The 27,329-nt window shown below is 37.5% G+C and overlaps 2 protein-coding genes across 2 annotated transcripts in view; one reads left to right on the top strand and one right to left on the bottom strand.

Moving 5' to 3' along the window:
- The window catches only part of RAB5A (RAB5A, member RAS oncogene family), a 28,572-nt gene extending 23,538 nt beyond the window's left edge, over window positions 1-5,034 (top strand). Inside the window, exons 5-6 of the mRNA XM_059162513.1 lie at window positions 951-1,044; window positions 3,592-5,034. Coding sequence (XP_059018496.1) covers window positions 951-1,044; window positions 3,592-3,707 — 210 coding nt within the window. The 3' untranslated portion in view covers window positions 3,708-5,034. The remainder of the gene's footprint in view (window positions 1-950; window positions 1,045-3,591) is intronic.
- Window positions 4,413-25,562, bottom strand: PP2D1 (protein phosphatase 2C like domain containing 1). Its single transcript, XM_059162512.1, has 3 exons — window positions 25,395-25,562; window positions 18,043-19,106; window positions 4,413-6,024 (listed from the first exon to the last, which is right to left on the bottom strand). Exons 1-3 carry the CDS (start codon window positions 25,421-25,423, stop codon window positions 5,225-5,227), a joined length of 1,893 nt encoding a protein of 630 aa, XP_059018495.1. The 5' UTR covers window positions 25,424-25,562; the 3' UTR covers window positions 4,413-5,224.
- Between the last annotated feature and the right edge of the window lie 1,767 nt (window positions 25,563-27,329).

Here is a 27,329-nt window from a genome sequence, read left to right as displayed (position 1 = left end):
GAACTAATATTTCTTGGCACCAGTAGGTAGTAAGCCGAGCATGTTGCACGTGTGATTTTATTTAATTCTGGTTATGATCATGTGAGGTATAATAACCTATTCTTTCTAAGATGGTTACATCATAGAGGGGGAGAGAGAACAGTTAAGTTATAGTCAGAAGTGGCCTTCTCACAGAACAGTTCAAAGGAAACTCATCTTTTTCATTAAATGGGAAAGGTAATTGGTTGCTCTTCACAACAACTTGAGGATCAAGGCAATAATACGTGTAAATTGTAAAGCATGACAAAAATATAGAGTAGTAATATTTTTAAAGGAATGATTTATGACATATTCAAAATTAAAATATAGTTAGCCATTTAGTGATTGAGGCCAGTATTAGATATTTAGATTCCCTTTGATTTCATTGCAAATGATAAGCATAAATAAAATGTGCCATAGAGATTGAAGAAAAATTTTTTTAAGATTTATTTATTTATTTATTTGACAGAGATCTAAGTAGGCAAAGAGGCAGGCAGAGAGAGAGAAGGAAGCAGGCTCCCCGCCAAGCAGAGAGCCGGATGCGGGGCTTGATCCCAGGACCCTGGGACCATGACCTTAGCCAAAGGCTGAGGCTTTAACCTACTGAGCCACCCAGCCTCCCCCAGGAGATTGAAGAAAATTTTAATTTTCCACCCTCTATAACTTACCGTTTGAAATCAAATTTAATGTGAGACCGGTTGAATCAGAATGGGATAGTGCAAGAAGTTAAGGCAAAAGAAATTTGAAAAGGTACATACAGGAGTTCCCTTACCTCTCTTACCTTTCATTAGTAACAGTTGCTTGTTACACAGTTGCTGATTATAGGTAATCAAGTTGGAGTGGTAATAAAGAAGCTTCTTATTCTTTAACAAAAGTAAGTTAGGTATGTGCAAAGGGTGTATATCATTTTTTTGTTGTTGTTCTGTAAACAGGAAGCACAGTCCTATGCAGATGACAACAGTTTATTATTCATGGAGACATCGGCCAAAACATCGATGAATGTAAATGAAATATTCATGGCAATAGGTAAGTTTTTTTCCAAGCTGTAGATGTAAGCAAGTTACATTGTAGCATACTTGGTTTAACTGTCTTCTTTTTAAAAACTCTTGATTGGGACACCTGGATGGCTCAGTTGGTTAAGTATCTGCCTTTGGCTTACATCATGATCTCAGGGTTCTGGGATTGATCAAGTCCTACATCAGGAAGTTGTCTACATTGGTGGCTCTTGCATTTTATTGTCTATGCACTATTCATGCACCAAGCACTCTTCTCATTTCCAAAACATTTTTATTAACTGGGGCGCCCACAGACTTATGCCCAAGTAAGAAATATTCCTTTTATTGAAGTCATGCAAATTAACCAAGTAACAGCTGGTTCAGAGGCTGAATTGCTACAAATACTGTCAGAATATCTTCCACTAAGTGAGAGAAATTAATGGTATCCCATTTAGGCTCAATAGGAAAAAAACTTAACTGTTGTACACTAAAATATTTTACTGAAAAGCTCAGGCTCGAAGTTTATTAGGGAAATAATTGTGAAGGATTGTGTGACAATACGCTCTTTTTATAAATAGAACACAAGATTACACCCAGAAATCACATCTGAAAAGCTAGTAACAGAAATCAAGAAAATAATAGGTCCATCAAATCAGGCTGAACTTTTAAACTTTTCTAATGGTATTAAGACACCACCAGGTGTCTTAATACCATTAAGACAGGTGGGCTTGCTTGCTTGTTTTTTTAATTTTTAAGTAATCTGTGCCCAGTGTGGGACTTGAACTCATGACCCCAAGTTCAAGAGTCACATGTTACACGGAGCCAGCCAGGCACCCCCTTTTGGACTTGATTTAATTTGTGCTTTTTATTCAGATGTGCTAATATATTTTTCCAGTCACAAAGTAACCTATGTATTAGAACTTCGGTATTTTCCTGAAATTACAATGTTTCTTTCCTTTAAAGAAATACCAAGCATTAAATTGAATTGTGGCCTTTCTATTTCATTTACCAGATTAGTAACTTAGATCACACAGTGCACTCGTTATTTTCACTCTTGATGACTTCCTATAGGGAGTAGTTATTTAGTGGGAGGAAGTCTACAATAAATTTATCATCTGCTTTCAATGTGGTAAGATTTTGCTTACATTGCTTTCATTGTGCGTCTTCATGAACTTGATCTGGGATTTTTTAGCCTCTTAAAATCCTAATTTAGGGGCAAATTGGTAAGCTCCAGTTTCCATATAGCAAACAAATATTATCACCTTTACTATAATAATATGATAAGTAATAATAAGATGTGAGACAGAAGACTGCTTCTGTGACCTCTAAGTTGTGTTTTATCTTCTCACAGTAAAAGTTTACCAGTAGAAGCTTAAAAGTTTCTCATTCTACTTTATTTCCTTCAGCCTTGTAATTTCAGATCTAATTATAGAAAGCTCATTGAAAAGTATGATAAAGGGAGAAATCTCAGTTCAAAATCTAGGAGTATTAATTATAGTAAAGTTTATAAATGCTAGTTTACTCTTTATCCCTATAAGCCTTCGTTTGAAAATATATTTCACTGGAAATTTGCCATTTTATTACCATTTACCCTACCATCCCTAGCACCGTTTCTAGAGAATTAGCCCAAGATGAAGGCTTTTCTTCCAACATTTCCCTTGATTCTTAAGATGATTAATGTTGATGTGAAATATTAAAACAAAAAAAGATCCAAAGTGCAACTGAGCGTTTAGATACTGAAGTAGAGCATGTTCAACTTTTTGGGTAACCTGAGTCATGGCTAAGGTAAAGCTAGAATTCAACCATAGTAGTCTCTGCCCAGGGTTGATAAGACCAATATTTTTAGTCACCTTTATAACTGGTACTCATAGAGATAGTTAATATTCAGTGAATGCAGCATATGAAGAATCTTTGGGATTCAAGCAGACTACATCTAACAGGTATGTTTTTAAATCAGTGGGATCCAGGCTCCAGAGAATGGCCATTAGAGCTTAGCAGAGCTAAAACTATAACTGCTTGTTGAGGACTTTATCCAGACGTGGCAAGCCAGGATCATGCAGCCCAGAACTGGGAAAGTTTTTTGAGGTAGACCATTCAGAATCAAGTATGCTTAGAGTAGGCAGAGCTACTGGTGAAAAAGTATTTATGTAGCAGTCCAGAAATCATTGATTCAAGCGAAGATTCTTTATAAACATTGGCTGGCCATCATTTTTATTGACTTAGATTTTCTTTAAACAGTAGAGGTATTAATGATAATGAAATAAAGTACTACTATTCTGGTGTACTAACTGAATATAAAGAATTAAATATAGCTCTAGTCAACTTAAGTTTTAATTGTATGTCTCTAACTGTTCCTCATCTTACCCTTCCCTCAACCCACTAACCTCACTAAGGGCTGACCAAAGAATAGTATTTGGTAATATCTAGTAGATACTTAATAAACACTTGAAAAGAATGAGCAAATAGCTCTGTGATAGTTAGGGTTAACCAAGCACGGGGGGAGATCATAAGTCAGCAGATGAAAATAATTCTAACATGAATATTCTAATTGTGTGTATTTTAATAATTTATCTCTCAGCTAAAAAGTTGCCAAAGAATGAACCACAGAATCCAGGAGCAAATTCTGCAAGAGGAAGAGGAGTAGACCTTACTGAACCCACGCAGCCAACCAGGAGTCAGTGTTGTAGTAACTAAACCTCCAGTTTGAACTTGCTGGAATTTTCTTCTGCTTCCTAAATGTTAATGACAGTGGAATTGGAGCATTTAACCAGCCCAGTATGACTTCCAAAAAGAAGAGACTTATGATAGAGTCAAGTTTCTAATACAGAATTATTTTAAGTGTTTTGAACTTAATTTTTAATAACATGCATGTGACCCTCTGACTAATGTTTCAGAAGTAGAAGGGGGGAATGAGAGCTGTGCGTGTACGCTTGTTTCCTTGGACGGTTAGGGAATCATTTCTCGTCACCAGGGATAGAGTCAAAGGATGATGTAAACCCACAGTTAACCAGCCACTTCTATGTAAAAGATTTGGAACTTATTAATTTGGGCTTTTCAAAAACAGTCTTTTTTTAGAAGGAGGTTCTAAAAATATTTATGCTTAGCTACAGTATTCAGGCAACTGGTAATTTCTTAGTATGCATATTTAAAATGTACATTCCACATTTTAACAAGTTAACCACAAGAAAACAGTCCCACATCTTCAAGGGGGGAAACACGAACATTAGTGGTATCTAAAGTATAGCCAGTCCTGATATTTTTAGTGGGGTTAAAAAAAAGTCAAATGTAACCTCATCTTGTTTTAAGAGTATGAATACTGATAAATGCATCTTAATGGATAGTGTTCCCTTCAAACAGGTGAGCTCTTCAGCAGAAGTGGAACGAACCAGGTGTCTGTGATTTCTGTTTAATCACTGCTAGCCATTACATAGGTTTTATTGTTTGGGGGAAGGGAGGGAGCTTTTGTTCCCTTTGGACATAATATAGTCAATGCACTAACAATTATGTACATTCAAACTTGATTATTTTAAATTCGATCTTCAGCTGTACTGTAAATAGGGTACTGCACTGTAGTCTCCATATATGTTTATTACTTTCCTGTAATATTTAAGAATTACTTAAAAGTATACAAAATGTACAGTTACTAAAACAGCTAATTTTTCCTTTTCTCTCCCTTTGAAAGGAAGGGGCTTCTGTTGTTCCTACATGGCTTAGAACCATAATAAACAATGTACCAGTAATTTGTAACATAAGTATTGCAGTATGTTAGTAACAATCTTGCAGGCTTGTTTTCCAAAGTTCATTTTATTTTGATCAGTTCAGTATATTGCACTAATTGTTCTAGGTATTTTCATTATATGAAATCTACCATGTGTCAGAGATGATTTAATCTATTTAAGTGTTGAACTGCTAGCAGAACTTGTACATTACAGTAATTCAGAATTAGTAAGGAAAACAGTTCACCAGTGTTTAGTTTTATATTGAGGTGCTCAGGTTGGAATAAAGTGGTATAAAAAAGCAAGTACTTGTTTTTCTCTTTTTTGGCATGGAACAGTGAACATATATAAATGGTGTTATGTAACTTAAAATATGCTTTTATAGTTTCTTTAATACAGTCTTAAAAATTATTTATGTGGTATTGAAATATTATCCTAATATCTGGTTCTTTGAAGAATTGTCTTTACATTTTTATACTCTTGATAATTGGAACTTTATCTTTTGTCAGTCAGAAACTGATACTCAATTCCCTTGAGAAGTATTACCATGACTGTAATGTTGTCTCTGGAGCCAGCCACTAAAGCAGCACTTACAAGTTCATGGCTAATATATTTGGCTGCACCTTCATAGAAACTTTCAGTGCATGGTTCTTTTTCACTTGAATTTTTGGACACTTCATCTACACTGGTTGGTCCATTGATTACTTTCTCACTGTAAAGATCATGATTACTCATTTCTGGTAGAAATCTTTGTTCATTTTTAGGGTTAGAACATGTTGAATCAAACAAATTTTCCTTTGAATCTATAGTTGATACACATTCTGTAGATTCAGGTTTATACTGAAACAATATATGTATATTACTTTCTGATACAGAATTGCTTGGTTCATAGATTGGGAAAGGCTCTTTGGATGGTAAAGATTGATTTTGTGTGTTAGAATAATAGGCTTCTTTATATACCTGAAATATTGTCATTGCCAGTGCAGTGACTTCCTTTGTATCCAAAACTTCCCAGAGTCCATTAGTAGCTAAGATAAGGAATTGGCATAAGTCATCAATAGGGACAGAGATCGTTTGAGGTGCTGGTATAATAGATTTTTTCAGTTTGAGATTTCCATGAAATCCAAGTCCTCGTGTGGTTTTTATTTGCCCTTCTAGGAGCCCATATGGTTCATTTGAACTGATCATTGCTCCATTCTGAAGTAGTCTTCTTCTTTCGGTTATGTTTCGCGTAGTGTGTTCTTTGGTTATGCAAAAGCCTCTTCCATTTCTGCATAAGATTGCTTGTACATTACCTAGAAGATTATTAGAAAAAAATTGATCTTAGAAATTTAACAGCCAATTGTATCAAAATATGCTGTTAATTTTATTCTGTGTTTCAGTGCATAAGTAGAAAGGCCATTTTAAAATATTTTTTATGTAATGTGAAATACTGATAATATTAGGTGACTTATGGTAATTAACATTTGAAACTGAGAGGCCTGTTTATCCCTCATTTTTTAGTAACTTGGTGTTTAAAATGCTGCACTTAATATTAAAATAACTAAAACTACAAATACAAAATAACCATTAATTTTTTTATGAAACAGCTTCTGAATATTTTATAGAGCCAAGAGTTGAACTTTTTTATGACCAGCATATATTCTTATAGAGTAGACATTTTTAAAATGTTTAAATAAATGCCTTTTTAATTAAAAACACAAGCATTGATTTTTTTTTAAAAAGTGGAGTTTGATAGTTTTGTACCTGGTAAAACTTAAAACTTAAGCACATTATAGGTATGGGCAATGAAGAAAATTATAATGCCACTGTTAATGTCAGTCTTACTAGTTTCATGTTGTGTGGTTAAAAAGAAATTAAGTCAATTAGCCCTGTAAAGAAAAAAAATGTATTATTAATGTATTACATGGATAATAGCTAGCCAACATTAAATTAAACCCTTTGATTAAAAACTGAAGTCTTAAAAGTTGATTGTAGTTTATCATGGTTCAGATGAACTTGTGATGTGTGCTTCATTGAAATCATTAAAAAATCTAAACATAATCTGAACAGATTAAGGGATGGTTGTACTACTGAAACTAACTTTGGTTTATTAAAAATTTTTTTAGTTTATTAAGAAAATAATTTTCCCCAAGTTTTCAGGAACATGATTATATATTCAAGCATAAGCAAGTTTTTCTTGATAAGGAATCATTGTTTATAAGAGGGTATATAAATTATTCTGAGATGGAGTTTGAATAATGTTTGAATATTACAGTACCTTTGAGAATTAAAATCCCTGGGATCATGCAAAATTTACATTAGAATATCTGGTTTCAAGCATGGTACTATACCTGGAATCTGAATTTTGTTGCTACAGGGGTTCAATTCTAATCCTGTTTTTGAGGTAAAGAAATTGAGATTTCAGAAGGCTAAAGTCTACCCAACTATAGTATGGTTGGACCTAAAGAGTTTAAGTTGATGAAGCATCAGTGTCAGACATAGGCTGAACCTGTTGGCTCATTAAGTAATGGGAGTTCAAAAGATACTGGTTTTTGTTTTTGTTTTTAGTTTGTTTATTTGTCAGCTCATAAGCAGGGGAAGTAGCAGGCAGGGGGAGAAACAGGCTCCCCACTGAGCAAGAAACCTGATGTGGGACTCTATCCCAGGACCCTGGGATAATGACCCCAGCTGAAGGCAGATGCTTGACCAACTGAGCCGCCCAGGCGTCCCTGGAAAATGTTTTTAAAACCAGAGAACTGTATAAGTGATAGTCCTAAAAACTACATGACCTCTTACTTTTCTGTAGTTTGGTTATTATTTTGTATTAACTTGTCTTTTCTTCTGGTCATTTTACTTAAACTCTGCAGAAGATAAATTGGTAAAATAATTCTTGACTTTTGCTGAGTTGTAAATTATTACTGTACCAGCAAAACAGCATGGATTGGTAATGAACATGCCACCTGGGTAATCAGATGTTCTGTTAGGAGGACATATGATTCAATACCTCTTTTAAATTTCTTTCTTTTAAATTTCAGAAAATTTCTGTTATGTGTGTGTACATAAACTAGAAATAGTTGCGACCATAGCTCTGAAAACACAGGGGACATTATTTGGCTCAGAATAGTTAAATGGACTGATTTCGTAAATGTTTTATTTGCATGCAGCAATTCAAAGACCACTAAGCAAAAGAAAAAGTACTGTTCTTCTGTTGTATGATTGGAAAATAATTTAATACAATTATGTTGTTACAGTGAAAAGTGGTAAACTGGTATCTTTATTTTAGTTGCCTCTGCAGAAATTGGTAAGCATAACCTTATGCACTATTTGCCTTTTTTTTTTTTTTTCCATTTCCCAGTTGCTCATTAGATGTAGGAAATGTCATTTTGGCTTATTTTACTGTTGTGAACATCCCTTGGACTGAGTACAATAGAACTTCTAGAAGAAGGGTCATTAAATTCTGGTTGCTCTTTTCACTCTACCATTTACTTGCTGTCTGGCTTTGAGTTAGTTGACAGTTTGTTCATCCTGGTGTAAATGGAAATAGTGCCTTCTGAATAATTCACATCCTTTCCTATGTGAATGGTACATGAAGAAAAACGTGAGGAAGAGGTGCTTACTCTACTCAACTATTCATGCATAGTCCAAGAAGTAGAGGGTAAATAAGATTCAAGCCTTGGAGGAGTACTGTTGGGACAAACAAGAAGGAAAATTGTTATGTGCAGAGTTAATAATTTTTTCTTGTTGCCTGAGCCTACGTTGCATATGCTATCAGCTGCAAGTGGAATTGTTGAAAGCAGATGACTACATTAAACTGAAAGTTAAGAGACTAATGAACAAAAAGTCCCAAGGAAGAGGGGAAATTGGAGGAAGATTTAAATAACACTGTGTCCACGTGTCTGGGGAACCGAAAGGGGAAAGAAACAGTTCATGACAATTTAAAGCCCGGCTTTTTTTTTTTTTTTTTTTTTGGTCGGAGAGAGTGAGCACAGGCAGATAGAGTGGCAGGCAGAGGCAGAGGGAGAAGCAAGCTCCCCGCTGATGGACTCAATCCAGGATCATGACCTGAGCCAAAGGCAGCCGTTTAACCAACTGAACCACCCAGGCGTCCCAAAGACTGGCTTTAAAGAAAGGTTCCTGTAACATCTCGGGAGGGAATGAGAATAGACAGTGAGCTGATCTGAAGACTCTTACACAAAAGTTTCTGTGAATCTGGACATCAGTACTTCAAATTCCTAGACAAAGTTACCAGCTTCAGCAGTTTGGAGAGATTGTGCCCTTCAGAAAGTATTACCAGAACAAAAGTGGAACAGGATTACTGTAAGAGGTACATTAATTATACGGGGATTAGAAAAACTGCTTTGAGATGATACTTAACCCTTTTCAAGATGGTATGTGTAGTCAGGCAAAGTATTCCTTATACAGAGAACAATGATGTGACTGCCTCCTGCACTTGATTGCTGGATTATCTTCAACTTGTGAAAATGAAGAGTACTCCTGTAAACTTTGGAGTGACCTTAGAATCATGAATTCTAGATCTGAATGGGCAAGATCAAGATTTTTTTTTTTTTTTTCAGATAAAGCCACTCACCATTAAAGATAATAGGAAAATTTTTTAAAAACTGGAGGAAAATGGAAGAAAAAGTATTTGTAGTGGAAGAAAAAGAAACATATCTGGGATGCAGGAGTGCCCAGAAATAGCTTGGTTTGGAAGAAACAGCGTGGAGAATTGGAAACACTTGGGAGTCTGACACACTTGGTTGGGCTTTAATTCCAACTTGATGTCTGTGTGACCTTCATTTAGTCACTTTTATTTCCCTGAGTTGAGTTTTTTACCTGCAGTGTTATTTTTTCATTGTTACTGTGAAGATTTAAGAAGGTGATTTTAATAAGTTGAAACTTGATAAAGGTTTTTGTTTTTTTTTTTTCCTTTGGGTTCCATGAAGGGGAAAGCAGGAGAAGAGAGGCAATCCAAAGATTGAGATGAAGCTATAAATACTTGATTTCAGACACATTTACAAAAAAACTTTTAATTCTTATGAAGTAGATTAATGGGTTTAAAGTAGTAAGGAGCAATAACTTAGAGCTTGAGAAATGAAATAGTTATTGGGGAAAGAAAAAGCAATTGAGGAGGAGCATGGACAAACAGGAAATTGAAACTGAGGTGTACCTAAATTGGAAGCGTAATGAAATTATGTGAATGAAGTCAGGGAAACAACTTATATCCAGTTTTTCTGCAAGACTAATTTTGGCAAGAAAGGCTGAATTCGTATGCATGGGCACCAGGTTTATGACTCTACTGTTGATCAGTATGAGAGCCTTGCTGATGGGGAGCCAGTTTTCATCGATTATTTAAAAGATCCCTTTGTTCATTTTGTAAGCTGTATGACCATGAAACTCAAATGCACTATTGTACATCTAGAGCCTAACAATATATGAGTTCACCACCAACATAACCCAGAAAAAGAGAGGGAAGGTAAAGCATATAAAAAAGTCAGGGTTATTTAAGAATATGGTTGGTTACCTGGGACGCCTGTATGGCTCAGTTGGTTAAGCGGCTGCCTTCGGCTCAGGTCATGATCCCAGCGTCCTGGGATTGAGTCCCGGGTCGGGCTCCTTGCTCGGCAGGGAGCCTGCTTCTCCCTCTGCCTCTAGCCTGCCACTGTGTCTGCCTGTGCTTGTGCTCTGTATCCCTCTCTCTCTCTCTCTCTAACAAATAAAATCTTTCAAAAAAAAGGATATGGTTTCTTTTCCTGCATAGAGTAAGGTGATTCTGGAATTATTATTTTAGAGATTTTATTTGTTTTAGAGATTTTATTTAATTTGTCGGAGAGGGAGAGGGCACAAGTAGGGGGAGTGACAGGCAGAGGGAGAAGCAGGATCCCTGCTGAGCAAGGAGCCCAATGTGGGACTCTATCCCTGAATTAGGTTTTAAAGAAAAATGATGGAACTGGAAATAATTATCAGAAACTACTTTTGTTTTCTAGTGCCCTAGTTTTCTGTCCAATGAGCTCATTCTAGATCCAGAGACCAGTCATAGCTTTCCCAATACTTTTCTACTATTCACAATTCCTTAATTGCTGACCACTTCAAGCTCCTGTCTTTCTCTTCTCAAGGTTACCAAGTGATTATTTTAATACAGCCTCAAGGTAAGGATATGCATGTTTTAAATGCGTAAGAAGAATGAAGCTCACCAATTATGTAAGGTTGCATCACTAGTACAAAAGTAGTTTCTGGGGCCTCATTGAATGGAATTATTAAGAACAAATAGGTACTGGGGCGCCTGGGTGGCTCAGACTCTTGGTTTCCATTCAGGTCATGATCTCAGGGTCATGAGATAGAGACCCACATCAGGCTCCACACTCAGCACAGAGTCTGCTTGAGATTCTCGCTTTCCCTCACCTTCCTCCAATGCCCCCTCCTCCCACTCTTGTGATCGGCCTCTCTCTAAAATAAAGTCTTAAAAAAAAAAAAAAAAAAAAAAAAAACGAGGGGCACCTGGGTGGATCAGTCATTAAGCATCTGCCTTCGGCTCAGGTCATGACCCAGGGTCCTGGGGTCAAGCCCCAAATCAGGCTACCTGCTTGGCAGGAAACCTGCTTCTCCCTCTCACCTATCCTGCTTGTGTTCCTTCTCTCGCTGTGTCTCTCATTGTCAAATAAAATAAAATACTTTTTTAAGCCCCAGATATGTACAAACTAGACAGATACTGAATAGATAAAGTAAACCATTCACATACCAGTGCCCATTTACCATCCCAGAAATCCTAGGGCACCTGGGTGGCTCAGTGGGTTAAAGCCTCTGCCTTTGGCTTGGGTCTCAGGGTCTTGGGATTGAGCCCCGCATTGGGCTCTCTGCTCAGCGGGGAGCCTGCTTCCCCCTCTCCCTCTGCCTGCCTGTCTGCCTGCCTCTGCCTCTGTCAAATAAATAAAAATCTTTAAAAAAAAGTTGTAAAAAAATTGTCTTAAATCTGTTCTGCCTATACTCTATAAATGAAACAACAAAGCCTGGATGAAAGTGCGTGTATTCAGTTTATTGAATATTTTAAGCCCACTATTGAGACCTACTGCTCAGGAAAAAGATTCAAAATATTACTGTTCATTGACAATGCAACTGGTCACCCAAGAGCTCTAATGATGTACAACAACATTATTTTCATGCCTGCTAACACAACATCCATCCTGCAGCCCATGGGTCAAGGAGTCGAGTTTTGACTTTCAAGTCATTAAATACTTCTATGAAATTATAGCTACCATAGATAATTATTCCTCTGATGGATCTGGGGAGAGTAAGTTCAAACCTAGAAGGGATTCACCATTCTAGATGCCATTAAGAACATTAATGATTCATGGGCAGAGGTCAAAATATCAACATTAACATTCAACATTCCAGCCTTCATGGATGACTTGGAGGGGTTCGAGACCAGTGCCATAAGTCACTGCAGATATGGTGGAAATTCAAGACAACTAGTATTAGAAGTGGAGGCTGCAGCTGGGACTGTGTAACTGCAGTCTCCTGATCAAACGAAATGGATGACGAGTTGCTTCTTACGGATGAGCAAAGAAAGTGTTCTCTTGATATGGAATCTGATCTACTCCTGGTGAAGATGCTGTGAAGATCACTGAAAGGATGACAAAGGATTTAGAATATCACATGAACTCAGTTGATAAAGCAGTGACCGGGTTTGAGAGGATTGACTCCAATTCTGAAAGAAGTTCTATGTGGGTAAAATATTAACAGTGTCACGTGCTACAGAGAAATCACTCATGAAAGGAAAACCAATGGATATGGCAAACTTTATTATCTTAAGAAATTGCCATAACTACCCAAAACCTCAGCAACCATCACCCTGATCTGCCAGCAGTCATCAGCATCAAGGCAAGACCCTCTACTTGCCAAAGGTAACAACTCACTATTGAGACCTCAGATGATAAGCATTTTTTAGCAATAAAATACTTTTCGTTAGTGTGTGCATACTGCCTTTTTAGACATAATGCATTTCATGCAATAGACTACAATACAGTGTGATCATAACTTACAGGCACTGGGAAACAAAAATTCATCCGACTTGTTTTATTGCAGTATTTGATTTATTGTGGTAGTCTGGAACCAAACTTACGATACCTCCTAGGTATGCTTGTATAAAAAGAGACAAGTTCATATATATATATATATATATATATACACACACACATATAAACAAAAAAGTCAGAGGGAAGAAATAAAATTATGCTGTTGTAAGGTTTTTATTCTATATGTAAAGTGGTATATATCATTTGATGGTAGACTCTGAGAGGTTAAACTTAAAAAGTTGTATAACAAAGAGTTATAGCTAACAACCTAACAAATGAGATAAATAGGAATAAAGAAATCAATTCAAAATAAGGTAGTAAAAGAGATAATATACAACTGTGTTATCAACAAAGAAAAGAATAAAGTTGGACCCCTACCCCATGACATATACAGAATTAATTCAAAATGGATAATAGACCGGAATGTAAGAGATAAAACTATAAATCTCTTAGAACAAAATACTGGTATAAGTTTCTGTGGCCTTGGTTTAGGCAATGATTTCATAAGCGACATCAAAACTACAAATATCAAAACAAAAAAGTTGATAAATTGGATTTCATCAAAATTAAAGTTTTTGCTTCAGAAGATAAGTATTAATTATCAGAATTAATAATTAGTATTTATTTATTATTAAGTATTTCCTAACCATACAACTGGTAAGGGACTTGTATTCAGAATATAAAAAAGAATCTTGCAACTCAATAGATAAGTAACCCAATTTAAAAACGGGCAAAAGATTTAAGTAGACATTTCTCAAAAGAAGATATTCAAATGACTAGTAAGCACATAAAGAGATAGTCAACATCATGAGTCAACAGAAAAGTGCAAATCAATACCACTTCATACCCACTAAGGTGGCTAGAATCAGAAATACAGCATTGGGATAATGTGTAAAAATTAAAACCCTCATAGGTTACTGGCAGGAAAGTGAAACGGTACAGCCTTTTGGAAAATAGTTTGGCAGTTCCTCAAATGGTTTAGTGTAGAATTACCTTAGGACTCAGCAATCCCACTCCTGGGTATATACCCAAGGGAGTGAACACATGTCCATACAAAAACTTATGTACAATGTCCATGCCTGCATTCTTCATCATAATAGCCAAAAATTAGAAACAACTCAGATGTTTTTCAACTGAATAAATGGATAAGCAACATACAGCATAATTATACAGTGAAATATTACCCAGCAACAAAAAGAAGTACTCATGCCTGTTACAACACGGATGAACCTTCAAAACATGCAAAGTGAAAGAAGTCATTACATTTATTGGAAGTGCCCAGAATACGGATATGTATAGAGACAGAATGTAGATTTGTGGTTGCTTGGACCTGGAGAAATGGCAGGTTAGAGAGCTGATTTCTAAAGGGTACTGGGTGTCTTTTTAAGAGGACAAAAATGTTCTAGAACTGACTATGGGGATGGTTGCACACATCTGGGACCGCACAATTTACATGGGTGAGTTGTGTGCTTTGTGAGTTATATCTCAATAAAGCTATTAAAAATAAAAACACTGGGAGAGACAAAGGGATCAGATAAGAATCCTTTATGTTTCTAAGGAACTAGTGTGGTTAATTAGAAATGTAAAACTTATGGTTTATTTAAGGTTAGGAGAAAAGTATAATTATGTATTCTGTATAAATATATTTGTTAGTGTTTTGATTCTATGAGGATTAGTTGAAATAAAATAGAGCACCAAGTGAAACTATAAAATGAAACATAAATGGGAAACATTAAGAATAAAAAAGTCTAGAATGTCAGTTTGGAAATATTTTTTCCCACATGCATGAATTCAAAATTTATTCAGTGGCTTCATTACTGCACTCATGTTTCATTATATAGTGAGGTTTTTGTTTTGTTTTATTTAATTCCTGAGTTGGGATGGCCCTGGTATTTTACAAATTTAAATAAATTTGTACAGGAAATACCGAAAAATACAGGAAAGGTAAATTCCCGTGCTATAATTATAGGTCTTGTTATAGAAAATACAACATATGCTCTTGATAAATTTCCGTGAAAATTTACTTTTTGTAACCGATTTAAATCATTTTCTCTCAGGAGCAATCACGACCTCCTTTTCACAAGTTGGAACTTTTCCCTACATATTTGTCTCTATTAAAATAAAGGATGCCTAAATGAAAAGAGTTTAACACAATTATGTAAGCCTGAAAATTTAGATCCAACAAATGTCTGACCTGGAAATGAGAACCAGCCAAACAGCAGTGATCCTGGAAGTAGTGAATCATAGGAAATTAGACATTTAATGATAGTGTCTCTTCACTGTCTCATAATTCTTCCTTCAATTTTACAAGACCCTGATGTATTATGACATTTTCTTTTTTTGAAGATTTTATTTATTTGACAGAGAGAGACACACAGAGAGAGGGAACTCAAGCAGGAGGAGTAGGAGAGGGAGAAGCAGGCTCCCCGCTGAGCAGGGACCTGACGTGGGGCTTGATCCCAGGACCTTGGGATCATGACCTGAGCTGAGGGCAGACGCTTAACTAAACCACCCAGGCACTCCTATAATGACATTTTCTAATGGAGGTCCCACGTCCAAGAATATGGGTCCCCAGAGTGGTGTAAAATCTGAAAACTGTGCATGAAGTAGAACTGCTCTGAAGCCATCTCAGCATAAAGTCTGAGAAATGACAAAATTCTGAGGAACCTGGCATTGGACTTGGCTTCTTTTTATTGCTTTTCTGGAGTACTCATCTTGGGCTCAGAACCAGAGCTTGATCAGAAACAGGCTTACATCCAGGGACCTGGACATTGTGATAGTCTTTGTGATTATCTGGTTTTGGTTCGGAACCATCTCAGACACATCCCACTTGCTGGGACCCAGCCTCCTCTGGTTGTGGAAGCAATTCCCTTCAGATGCAGCATGACATAGTGGGCTTGATTCCCAGCTCCAATACCTACTACCTCCGAGACCCTGAACAAATTATCTCACCTCTCTGAGCTTCTAATTTCTCATCTGGAAAAGTGGGGTAACAACACTTAGATATAAAGGGGGAAGTGTGAGATAGAACAGATGTTTAAGGGTCCAAACTTGGAGCAAGTAGTAAATCCTGGAGATCTAAAGCACAGTATAGGGAATATCGAGAATACTGTGTTATAATCACCAAACTTGCTGAGATGAGAATTGTTTCAACGACCAAAAAGAAATAATTATGTAACATGATAGAAGTGCTAATTATCACCCAAACGGCAATATTACAATATATAAATATCATATAAATATACTTTAAACTTGTACCATGTTATATGTCGAATGCACTTAAAAAAAATACTTAGAAGATATGAGGATATCTTTAGACACCAGGGTTCTCATAAGACTAAATGAAAACTTGGGCTATATTCCCTATTCAATAAGTGGACACTACTATTAATAATAACTCTAGGGCAGGGGCATCTGGGTGGCTCAGTTGGTTGAGCATCTGCCTTTGGCTGAGGTCATGATCTCAGGATCCTGGAATCTAGCCCTATTTCCGGCTCTGTGCTCAGCAGGGAGTCCGCTTCTCTCTCTCCCTTTCTCTCTCTGTGCTGTCACTCACTCTCAAATAAATAAAAAAAAAATCTTAAAAAAAAATAATAACAATAACTCTAGGGATGCTTGGATGGCTCATTCAGTTACACATTTGCCTTCAGCTCAGGTCATGATCACAGGGTTCTGGAATCAAGTTCTGTATTGGGCTCCTTGCTCAGTGGGGCACCTGCTTCTGCCTCTGTCTGCCACTCTCTCTGCTTGTGCTCTCTCGCACAAATAAATAAAATCTTTAAAAATGAAATAAAATAATAAATAAACTGTCCTTGTTTATCAAGCACCTGGGTGTCTCAGTGGTTTAAGCATCTGCCTTCGGTTTAGGTCATGATCCCAGAGTCCAGGAATCCGGTCCCACATCAGGCTCCCTGCTCAGCTGGGAGTCTGCTTCTCCCTCTGTCCTTCACCCTGCACATGCTCTCTCTTGCTCTCTCAAATAAATAAATAAAATCTTCAAAAAAATAATAACAACTCTATACAGGGGCACCTTACTGGCTCAGTCAATAGACCATGAGATTTCTTTCTTTTTTTTTTTTTTTCAAAGATTTTATTTATTTATTTGACACAGAGAGAGAGATCACAAGTAGGCAGAGAGAGAGAGGAGGAAACAGGCTTCCTGCCAAGCAGAGAGCCAGATGTGGGACTTGATCCCAGGACCCTGAGATCGTGACCTGAGCCGAAGGCAGAGGCTTAACCCACTGAGACACCCAGGTGCCCGACCAAGAGATTTCTTGATCTCAGGGTCGTGAGTTTGAGCCCCACAGTGGGGGTAGGGTTTACTTAAAAATAATAATAATTCTGTTGATGAGAGTGGTACCTGACTAAGCATCTCATGGAACTCAGCTTAACTTTGCTAAAAATGTTTTACTTATGGGCTTTCCATTTTGGCAACCTCCTAAGGTAGAACTTTAGCCCTAAAAGGATTGCTTCTTGAAATACAATTTTAAAAACACAGCCAAATGTTTGAGAAGGGAATGTATACTCATAAACTTATAAGTATAGGCACAAGTAAAGGCACAAACTATTGTTTTCTCTAAAATTAAATTGATACTACTTTGCCCACTGAGCACAAGTGACCTATTCCAAATGTGTTATCAGAATAACTGACCAGTTTAAACGACCAGACTTGTAACAATCCTCAAAAAACTTTCCATTCTCCTGAAAAAGGGAAGTATGGGAAATGTTTTATGTTTTATTCAGATCTAAGCAAATGTCATATGTTTGCTTTGCCTTTATCTACAGCTATATTGGTACCCCATTTAGAAAATTTAATGTTTTGGTCAAATTATTACATATATGTTCCTTCTTGGGGAAAAAAAATTACAATTATTTTTGTACCTGCAATCTGCATCTAAAGTGTGGTTCTTGGATGCCTGGGTGGCTCAGTGGATTAAAGCCTCTACCTTTGGCTCAAGTCATGATCCCGGGGTCTTGGGATGGAGCCCTGCATTGGGCTCATTGCTCAGTGGGGAGCCTGCTTCCTCCTCTCTCTCTCTCTCTCTCTGCCTACTTGTGATCTCTTTCTCTGAGTCAAATAAATAAAATCTTAAAAAAAAAAAAAAAACTGTGGTTCTTGATCATTTCTTAGTCAATGGAATTTCAAGAGATTAGTAAGTCACTAAATCATAGGTCACTAAATAGCTCCAGAAGCAAGAGGAGTTTTGCTGCCAGGGATAAAAAATAACTGTAAGGTGTAATGAGACTACTCCATGTACATACCAGTGTTTGCAATATGGAGTACTCCAGACATTATTCGTGGCATCATCTGGGAAGGGAAACTCTTTGCCAAGTCATCAGCTTTATTGATTTTCCAGTTCTTTTCAGTACAGGGTTTTTTAATATTGCCTTCCAATATACAAGTAACTACGGAACAGCCACTCCATCGAACCCTGGACACTTCATTCCTTCCAAGACGTAAAAGCCTGTCCATTCTCCAAAAGGCTTTCGCAAAGGCTTTGTGTATGTTTTCATACTCACATTTCAACTTTTTTCTCTTTTTCTTTATGGAGGAAAAAAGTTCTTCTATAGCTATGTATTCTTCCCTAAATACCGTGTGAAAGGATTTGATTACATTTTGCTCTTCAGGAGTCATTTGGTAGGAAGGATCAAATCTGGAAAGTTGATGGAGAAGTAAAACTGGGAGTTCCATTGAAGTCAAGCCTGCTGCTGAAGCGCCATGATGTCCATCAAACAAACCAAAAAAACACACATGAGGTTTATTGCCAAAGTTATTCACGACAGTGAATTTATCATTCATGTCAGCTTTCCATGTAGAATTTCTGTCTTCACAAATGGCTACACCTTTAATCAATCCATGACAGATTGCTTGAGAACATATGGAACTCCTGTGAATGTTATCAATGATCTTATAGTATGCTGGTATTTGTTTCTTCCAAAGTAGTTCAAAAGCATTATTAATGCTCTGGAGGACTTTTTCAGTGAATATAGAAAATGACAATAGTTTAGTGATCATAAACTGTCTCTCAATGGAAACCAGTGGAAGTGTTGGTTTCTTTGTACTTATCCATTGAAACCCCAGGGTGGCCAGAGCCACATGCTGCTTTTTATGGAGGAAAACATCAGGTAGATCAATTTCGCGCTTGCATATGGAACAGGGAACTGTCATCGGTTGGTCATGCTTCTCTTCATGGTCTTCAGAGTCTCCTGATGGTCTGTCCTTCTTCTTCCTTCTAGAACACCTTCTTCTCAATGAAAGTGAGATGTCACTTTCTGATTCAAATGTTGATTTTCCCTCATTCCATTCCCTTGATTTCCAAAACACTCTGCAAACAGGACAAAAGATATTGACATGCCATGAATAACACATTGAAAGCTTTTTTCTTTTTTATGTTTATTTATGTATCATAGAATTGGAGAGAGTGAGCACCTGGCAGGGGCAGAGGGAGACAGTCTTCCAGCAGATTTCCCACTGAGCACAGAGCCCCACTCTGGGCTTGATCTCTTGATCCGTGAGATCATGAGCTAAGCCCCAACCCCAAGTGGACAGTCAGGCACTTATCCCACTGAGCCACCCATGTGCTCCAACACATTGAAAGTCCTTGCAAGCAGACCCTTGTCTTTGCAATTTGTTTTAGGTTCTCAAAACTCTATGCGGGCCTACTACTGAATATTCTGATGCACCTGTCTATCATTCCTAAAAAAAAAAAAAAAAAAAAAAAAAAAAAAAGATGCACAAAAAGTGCTCAAAAAATTGGTGATTGAACTTTGTATGCCTGAATAAAATTGGGCAAAGTCTCTACGAAGTCAACTAGAAATCTAAGAACAAATACTCAGAGAAATCAGCACAAGCTGTATCCCAGGCATGTGAAGGTTTATGCTTGAAAACTAGCTATTTGATTTAAAATTTCAGCATAATTATTTTTGTACTCCATTTTATCTTGCTGAAAATACTTTTTTTTCCCCCTCCTTAAAGGTTTCACAGGAAAATGAATAGGAGGGATGCCTGGGTGGCTCGATCGGTTAAGCATCCAGCTTTTCTGGCTTTGGTCATGATCTCAGGATGGGGGGATTGAGCCCTGCATGAGGCTCTGTCAGCTTGAGATTCTCTCCCTCTGCCTGCCTCTCGACCCCTCCCCCTGCTGGTGTACTCTCTCTAAAATAAATAAAATCTTTATTTTTTTAAAAGAGTTTATTTATTTGACCGACAGAGATCACAAGTAAGCAGAGAGGCAGGCAGAGAGGGGGAAGCAGGCTCCCTGCTGAGCAGAGAGCCCGATGTGGGGCTCCATCCCAGGACCCTGAGATCATGACCTGAACAGAAGGCAGAGGCTTAACCCACTGAGACACACAGGCGCCCCTAGTTAGTAGCTTTAAATGTTTATGATATGTGACATGTTAACTTTAACTCAACTTCATGTAAGTTATATTTAACTTCAACTCAACTCACAGAAGTTGTATTTGATCTTAGTACATTGAATGTGTTAGATACGCCTACAACAATAAGAATGTCTGAGGCCCGTAGGGACTTGGAATATTCCAAGCATAGTAACAGGTATTCAAGAATGCTTATAGTTGTTAAAATAAGAAATGAATATATTTAGTCCTGATGACAAAATAGTATCTCTGAGCATAAAAGTAATACATAATCATTTTTAAGTTCAAGACAGGAAGACAAACTAGAAATAAAAGAGCTTTCACCTTTTTTCTCCAGTCTCACCCCTACCTCCCAAATCCCAGTCTTGGTTAGTGGCCTGTTATCTATCTTTTGAAATATGTATATATAATATATACTATAATATATTAATAATATATGTGTCATTTTATAATGATCATATATCAATAATATATATTATATATTTTCTATATAAGTATTATAATTATATCACTTATATAATGTGTTATTATATTAAACATAATAATTAAATATATAATAATACATTAATAGTATTAACATAACTTACATAAATATACTTACCTATAAAATATATCTGTCATCTTTTCTGAAATGTAAATTTTGTAGACCATCCTAAAATCTGCCATTATTACTCAATACTAAGTCATGGTCTCATACTGAAAGTTTGAATATGGACAGACAAAACAATATACTATGAACAATGTAGAGTTTGGATTTTAAAAAAAGAACTGTCTTAAAAAAAAAAAGCCTGTCGTCACTTAGAAATTACATAGCCTTAGCCAAGTTATTAAGCTTCTCTGAACATCTGTTTTCTTATCTGTAAATGAACACAATTATTTATAGCATCAAATGAGATAAATGGTGAAGCAATTGGCAATAGGGGATGCTCGAAAACTGCCTGCACCTTCTACTCTAAGCAAAAAGGGACACTTAGGACTGAACCAAATTAAAACATATCACATGACATGAACACATGAAATTGTAACGCTTAGAGGAAAATATATTCTATATAAAACTAATTTTAATGGGGCGCCTGGGTGGCTCTGTGGGTTAAAGCCTCTGCCTTCAGCTCAGGTCATGATCCCAGGGTCCTGGGATGGAGACCTGCATCGGGCTCTCTGCTCAGCCAGAGACTGTTTCCCTTCCTCTCTCTCTGCCTGCCTCTCTGCCTGCTTGTGATCGCTGTCTGTCAAATGAATAAATAGAATCTTAAAAAAAAAAAACAAACCTAATTTTAAAAAAATCAGTAAGTCAATGGGAATCTTTTTTTTTTTTAAGTGATCTTTACACCCAATATGGGACTTGAACTTACAACCCTGAGATCAAGAATTGCTTTACTGACTGAGCCAGACAGGTGCCCTGGGTGAGGATTTTTTTTAATAGCAGTACCTGAATCTGAGTGTTTGAGAATTGTGTTATATGTATTTATTAATATGTTGTGGTAAACTGTATATATCATTGCCTTACTACAATGATTACTCTAACAAATAATAATAAACTGGACACATAAAACAGAACACAATTTAGGGGCACCTGACTGGCTCAGTTGGAGGAGCCTGGGACTCATGATCTTGGAGTCCTGAGTTCATGCTCCACGTTGGGTGTAGAGATTAAATAAATAAAGACTTAAAAGAAAATGGAACACCATTTTGAGAAACTTATGTAAACTAAAAATAAGTAAAGCAATACGATAGCTATAGAAAATAGGCAAATAGGCAAATATCTTTAAGATTTTTTTCCCAGTAGAATTTTCATTCTATATGCTATGCAAAAGTCTTATATCTAGCGATGAAAATTTTCTATGATAAATGATAAATAAGATGGTGTAATTGGCAATGGGCTTTAGCAACCTTCATTTATGGCTTACATATAGCAATATGATTTAAAATTAAACAAGCAAAGCTCTGAAAATTTTAAAATGTTTTGCTGCTTTCTTTATTTGTATTTAATTCCCTGAAGGGCACAACTGTACTGAATATAGCTACTCATTTATATTGTAAAATTTTATCTACAAATTTTTTTTCTTTTAGATTTTACTTATTTATTTGACAGAGAGAGGGATCACAAGTAGGCAGAGAGGCAGGCAGAGAGTTGGGGAAGCAGGTTCCCCGCTGAGCAGAGAGCCTGATGCGGGCTCGATCCCAGGACCCCGGGATCATGACCTGAGCTGAAGGCAGTGGCTTAAACCACTGAGCCACCCAGACACCCCTATTTACAAATTTCCACCTCATAAATGCTTCTGAAAATATTAGCATATTTGTAGGCCTTCCTGGCTTTGCCTCAACAACAAATTTTTGTGTGTGTCTTTTTAAACAGAAAAAATTAAAACTACACAAAAATAGAAGAGTATAATGAGTCCCCATATGCCCACCACCAGCTTCAAACATTATCAATATTTTTCCATTCTTGTTTCAACTTTGTCTTATTTCATTCTATTATCTTTATCTTTAAAAGCAAAAACCAAAATTATATCAATTTCACTGATAAACACTTCAGTCTCAAAACCAAATTTGATCAGCCTCCATTCACTTCTTTTTTTTTTTTAAGATTTTATTTATTTATTTGACAGACAGAGATCACAAGTAGGCAGAGAGGCAGGCAGAGAGAGAGGAGGAAGCAGGCTCCCTGCTGAGCAGAGAGCCCGATGCGGGGCTCCATCCCAGAACTCTGGGATCATGACCTGAGCAGAGGCTTTAACCCACTGAGCCACCCAGGCACCCCCTCCATTCACTTCTTCAACACCTACGCCAGGCCACCTACGGTGAGCACATGTTGCTAAAGACACACAGACAGGTGAGGCTTGAAGCTTCGAGGGGAGGAGTCTGCAGAGCCATTCATGTGCTCATGCAAAGAATTAAACAGGTCAGATGAAGTCCAGGACAGTGCCCACCCAGGGACCTAACCCCTCATCTAGCTATGAGTGGCATCATGACACCTGAGAAGCCTACCCAGAAAAACTCACAGTGGAGAGAGATCAACAGGAGGGGTCCAAGGCAAATTCAAGGGAATGACCAGTTAGCAGGAGGAAGGAGGAAGAGGACCCAGGGAAGGAACTGGACAGGCAAGCAGAGAAGTATGGAGAGAAATGAGTACTGGCAAAGCTATTGAGCTCTTTTGGCTAAAATGTATTACAAATATTTTTATTTGCTATTATTTGGCAATGTTCATGTAAAGGTTGCAGTTTTCCTGAGGCTTGATGAACTGTTGGGACAATCTATAAGGCACACTACTACTGTCATTTGACTTAGAGTCAATCTTTTACACCAGAGGTTTATTTTCTTGTGTATGGGGAATAGCCATAGTACAGTTCTCTCTCACATGAAGCTATGCTTAGAGTGTAATGTGTCTTTCATTCAGTCAACAACTACTTGAGTGTCTGCAATATGCTAAGTACTGTTTTATTTGCTGGGGATACAACAGTGAACAAAACAGGCATGGTCTCTGATGAAGCTTATATTCTGATACAAAGGCAATACATAAAGGAAACATGTATACCTGTAATACCAGGTGGGGGTAAGTACTAACATGAAAAACAGAGGGGCACCTGGGTGGCTCAGATGGGTTAAGCCTCTGCCTTCGGCTCAGGTCAAGATCTCAGAGTCCTGGGATCAAGGCCTGCACTCATCGGGGAGCCTGCTTCCCCCTCTCTCTCTCTGCCTGCCTCTCTGCCTACTTGTGATCTCTCTCTCTCTCTGTCAAATAAATAAACAAAAATCTTAAAGAAAGATAGAAAAACAAGGCAGAATAAGAGTATAGAGAGGGATGGAAGCCCTCTTTTGTATAAGGTAGTCAGAAGAATATATCATTTCCTCATATACTTAGTCTAACAGGAAGCCACGATTTCATTTGATAACTAAGAAAGTGGAGGAAAAAGAACATTGCAGATAAAATTGTTTATTGACTTACAGATGGCAACAGACACATGAAAAGATGCTCAACGTTAGAGAATGCAAATCAAAACCACAATGAGATAGATATCACCTCGCACCTGTCAGAATGGCTAAAATCAAAAACACAAGAAACAGCAGGTGTTGGCGAGGATGAGGAGAAACAGGAACCCTTGTTCCTGTCGGTGGGAATGCAAACTGCTGTGGCCACTGTGGAAAACAGTATAGAGGACATTATTTACAATAGCCACATTATGAAAGCAGCTTAAATGTCCATTGACAGAGAAGTGAATAAAGAATATCCATATATAGATATAAATATTACTTATAAATATTACATAATTATAGATATTACTTATATTACTTATAACCATATATATGGATATTACACACACAAACACATATATATGTATATGTATGTATATAAAACTTGGGATATTGGGATATTACTCAGCCATAGAAAATGAAATCTCGCATTTGTATGAACATACATGGATCTGGAGAGTATAATGATAAGTGAAGTGAGTCAGATAAAGATAAATACCACATGATTCACATGTGGAATTTAACAAATGAACAAAGGAAAAAAAGAAACAAACAAAAAAACAGACTCTTAAGTATAGAGAATAAATCGACAGTTATCTGAGGGGCGGTGAGGGAAACAGGTGGGATCTTTCACAGAGTCCCACCTCCTAGACTCTCCCTGGGATCCTATTTGTCTGTCTGTGGCCTTGATCATTTACACTGGGATCTGATTTACTGATTTAGGGAATCTGCCAAATAGTTTTCAGCCCTCTGCCCGGGAGGGTTATCAAGTGTATTCAGCCTGAGCGACCCGTGAGTGTTCTGGTTTCTTACAATTGTGTTTTCTTTCTCATCAAACTTGTATACAAACAAGCAAAAAAAAAAAAAAAGGGGGGGGAGGGGGTTAAGAGCACATTTATCATGATGAGCTCTGAGTAATATACAGAACTGCTGAATCACTGGGGGGCCTGGTGCAGTCAGTTAAGCTTCTGACTCTTAATTTCAGTTCAGGTCATGATGTCAGGGTTGGGAAGTCAAGCCCCAGGGTCAGGCTCTGTGTTCATTGTGGAGTCTGCTGGAGATTCTGACTCTTCCTCCGCCCCTCACCCTGCTCATGTTCTCTCTCTCTCTCTCAAATAAATAAATAAATAAATCTTTACCAAAAAACCTGTTGAATCACTACATTGTACACCTGAAATGAATGTAATACTGTACGTTAATTACACCTGAGTTTTTTTTTAATGTTCATTGACTACATCTGTTATCCAATAGAAATGAAAATTTACCTGAAAGCACTATTAATTTCCTTGCTCATTTGGAATTGTTACCTCCCTTAGCCTTCTCTTTACCACCTTTCCCCAGTCTCTGCTCCTCCAACTTGGATAGTAATGGTGATGGCTGGAGGTGGTTATGATGGTGGTCGCGGGGGGCATTGTCCCACAGATGTGATGGGAGACCTCTCCACATGGAATGTTCACGACATCACCTGGAACCTCGGTCAGAACTCTCTTTATGATTCTGAAGGACTATGAAGGAGGAAGGGCAAAAACTGTATTCAGTAACAAACCTGTGCTTGAAATTTCAAAAAGGAGAATCATTCATTAAATATACTATCTTATGCCTCCATCCTAGGATTAAAAAATAAGAGGAGGGCCTATCCAGTTGAGTTTTTTTCTTGTAAGTATGGCACTTTCAAAATACTGATTCCAGAAGGCTACGCTTAATGTATACACCAGTTCTCAGTCGGTGGAGGTAAGGTATCTCAGGCCGTCCCTCCAGGAGGCTGCCTCCTACCTGCCCTGCAGGGTCTGCCCACTCCATCTCGCTGCCCTACGTCATTATCTGACTCCTGGACCTTGTTTGAACTGTCTTTTTGTTTCTTGAGATTGTCTTCACTCCTGGCCAATACCTTTAGTTCCTAGGCTTATAATCCAAAACTGCATTCCACCCTCTCACCCCAGGATGGATTCAAACTAAAGTTCTAGAGCAATTTGTTTGCATATTGAAGAAATTTAGACAAGACAACAGCTTACTAGACATTTCCGTGGGGATGTTTTACAGCCAACTCAAAGTTAATATGTCCAAAATGGAAATCACTACATTTCCTCCAGAATCTCCTAGCATTACCTTGATTAAGCTGGAAACTGTTTCACAGAATCCTCTTCCCTGTGTGGTTCCAGGTTAGAGTTGGCCAAGACAGGAATTTGGAAGCACCATATCCGAATGCCATCATGGTTCAGTGAGATGACCAGTAGATGCAGAGATGCCTGGCAGGTTCCAGCTGGTCCTGGCTCCCTCCACTTCACCTCCAGCTCTTCCTCTTGATGGAAGGCCTTCTTGACAGCTCTCCCTTTCCATCTCCTCCTCCCCCTGTTTGTGCTCTCTCTCTCTCCCTCTCAAATGAATAAATAAATCTCTAAAAAAAAATAAATTATACTTGAACAATAAATACAGATTGATTTATGGATTGATCTGGGGCTCTACACTGACTCAGTCTGTGGAACATGTGACTCCTGATCTCGAGGTTGTGAGCCCCACCTTGGGTATAGAAACTACTTAAAAATAAAATCTTTAGAGACACCTGGGTGGCTCAGTTGGTTGCTTAGCTGCCTTCGGCTCAGGTCATGATCCCAGCTTCCTGCGATCGAGTCCCGCATCGGGCTCCTTGCTCGGCAGGGAGCCTGCTTCTCCCTCTGCCTCTGTCTGACTGTGCTTGCTCTCTCTCTCTGATAAATAAATAAAATATTTAAAATAAAATAAAATAAAATCTTTAAAAAAATCAATTTAAAAGAAAAAGTCATAAAACTTGTACTTGTTCTTATTATAGTGGAAAATGTAAGCAAGTAAGTGGATTCTCAAGTGAAAATGTTCTTTTCTTCCTTCCTCGGTCCATCATCGAAAAAGAGACCACCTGAACAACAGCATCTCTCTTTGGCTTGGGTCATGATCCCAGGGTTTTGGGATTAAGCCCAACACCCAGGTCCTGCTCAGCAGGTAGTCTGCTTGTTCCCTGCCCTCCCACTCCTCCTCCCTACTCCTGTGTTCTCTCTCTCAAATAAACAAATAAAATCTTTAAAACACTAAACAAAAAACAATGCTGCAACAAAAAAATCCTGTACATATACCCATTTGATAAATTCCTAAGAGTAAAATTCCTCTATCAATGACAAAGTGCATTTTGCATTTTTCAAATTTATTTAACCACCCTTTATTGAAGATAC

Source organism: Mustela lutreola, chromosome 2 (genome assembly GCF_030435805.1).
Source record: "Mustela lutreola isolate mMusLut2 chromosome 2, mMusLut2.pri, whole genome shotgun sequence".
NCBI lineage: Eukaryota > Metazoa > Chordata > Mammalia > Carnivora > Mustelidae > Mustela > Mustela lutreola.
Note: the sequence above shows the minus strand (reverse complement) of the source record. Positions and strands in the feature narration are given on the sequence as shown.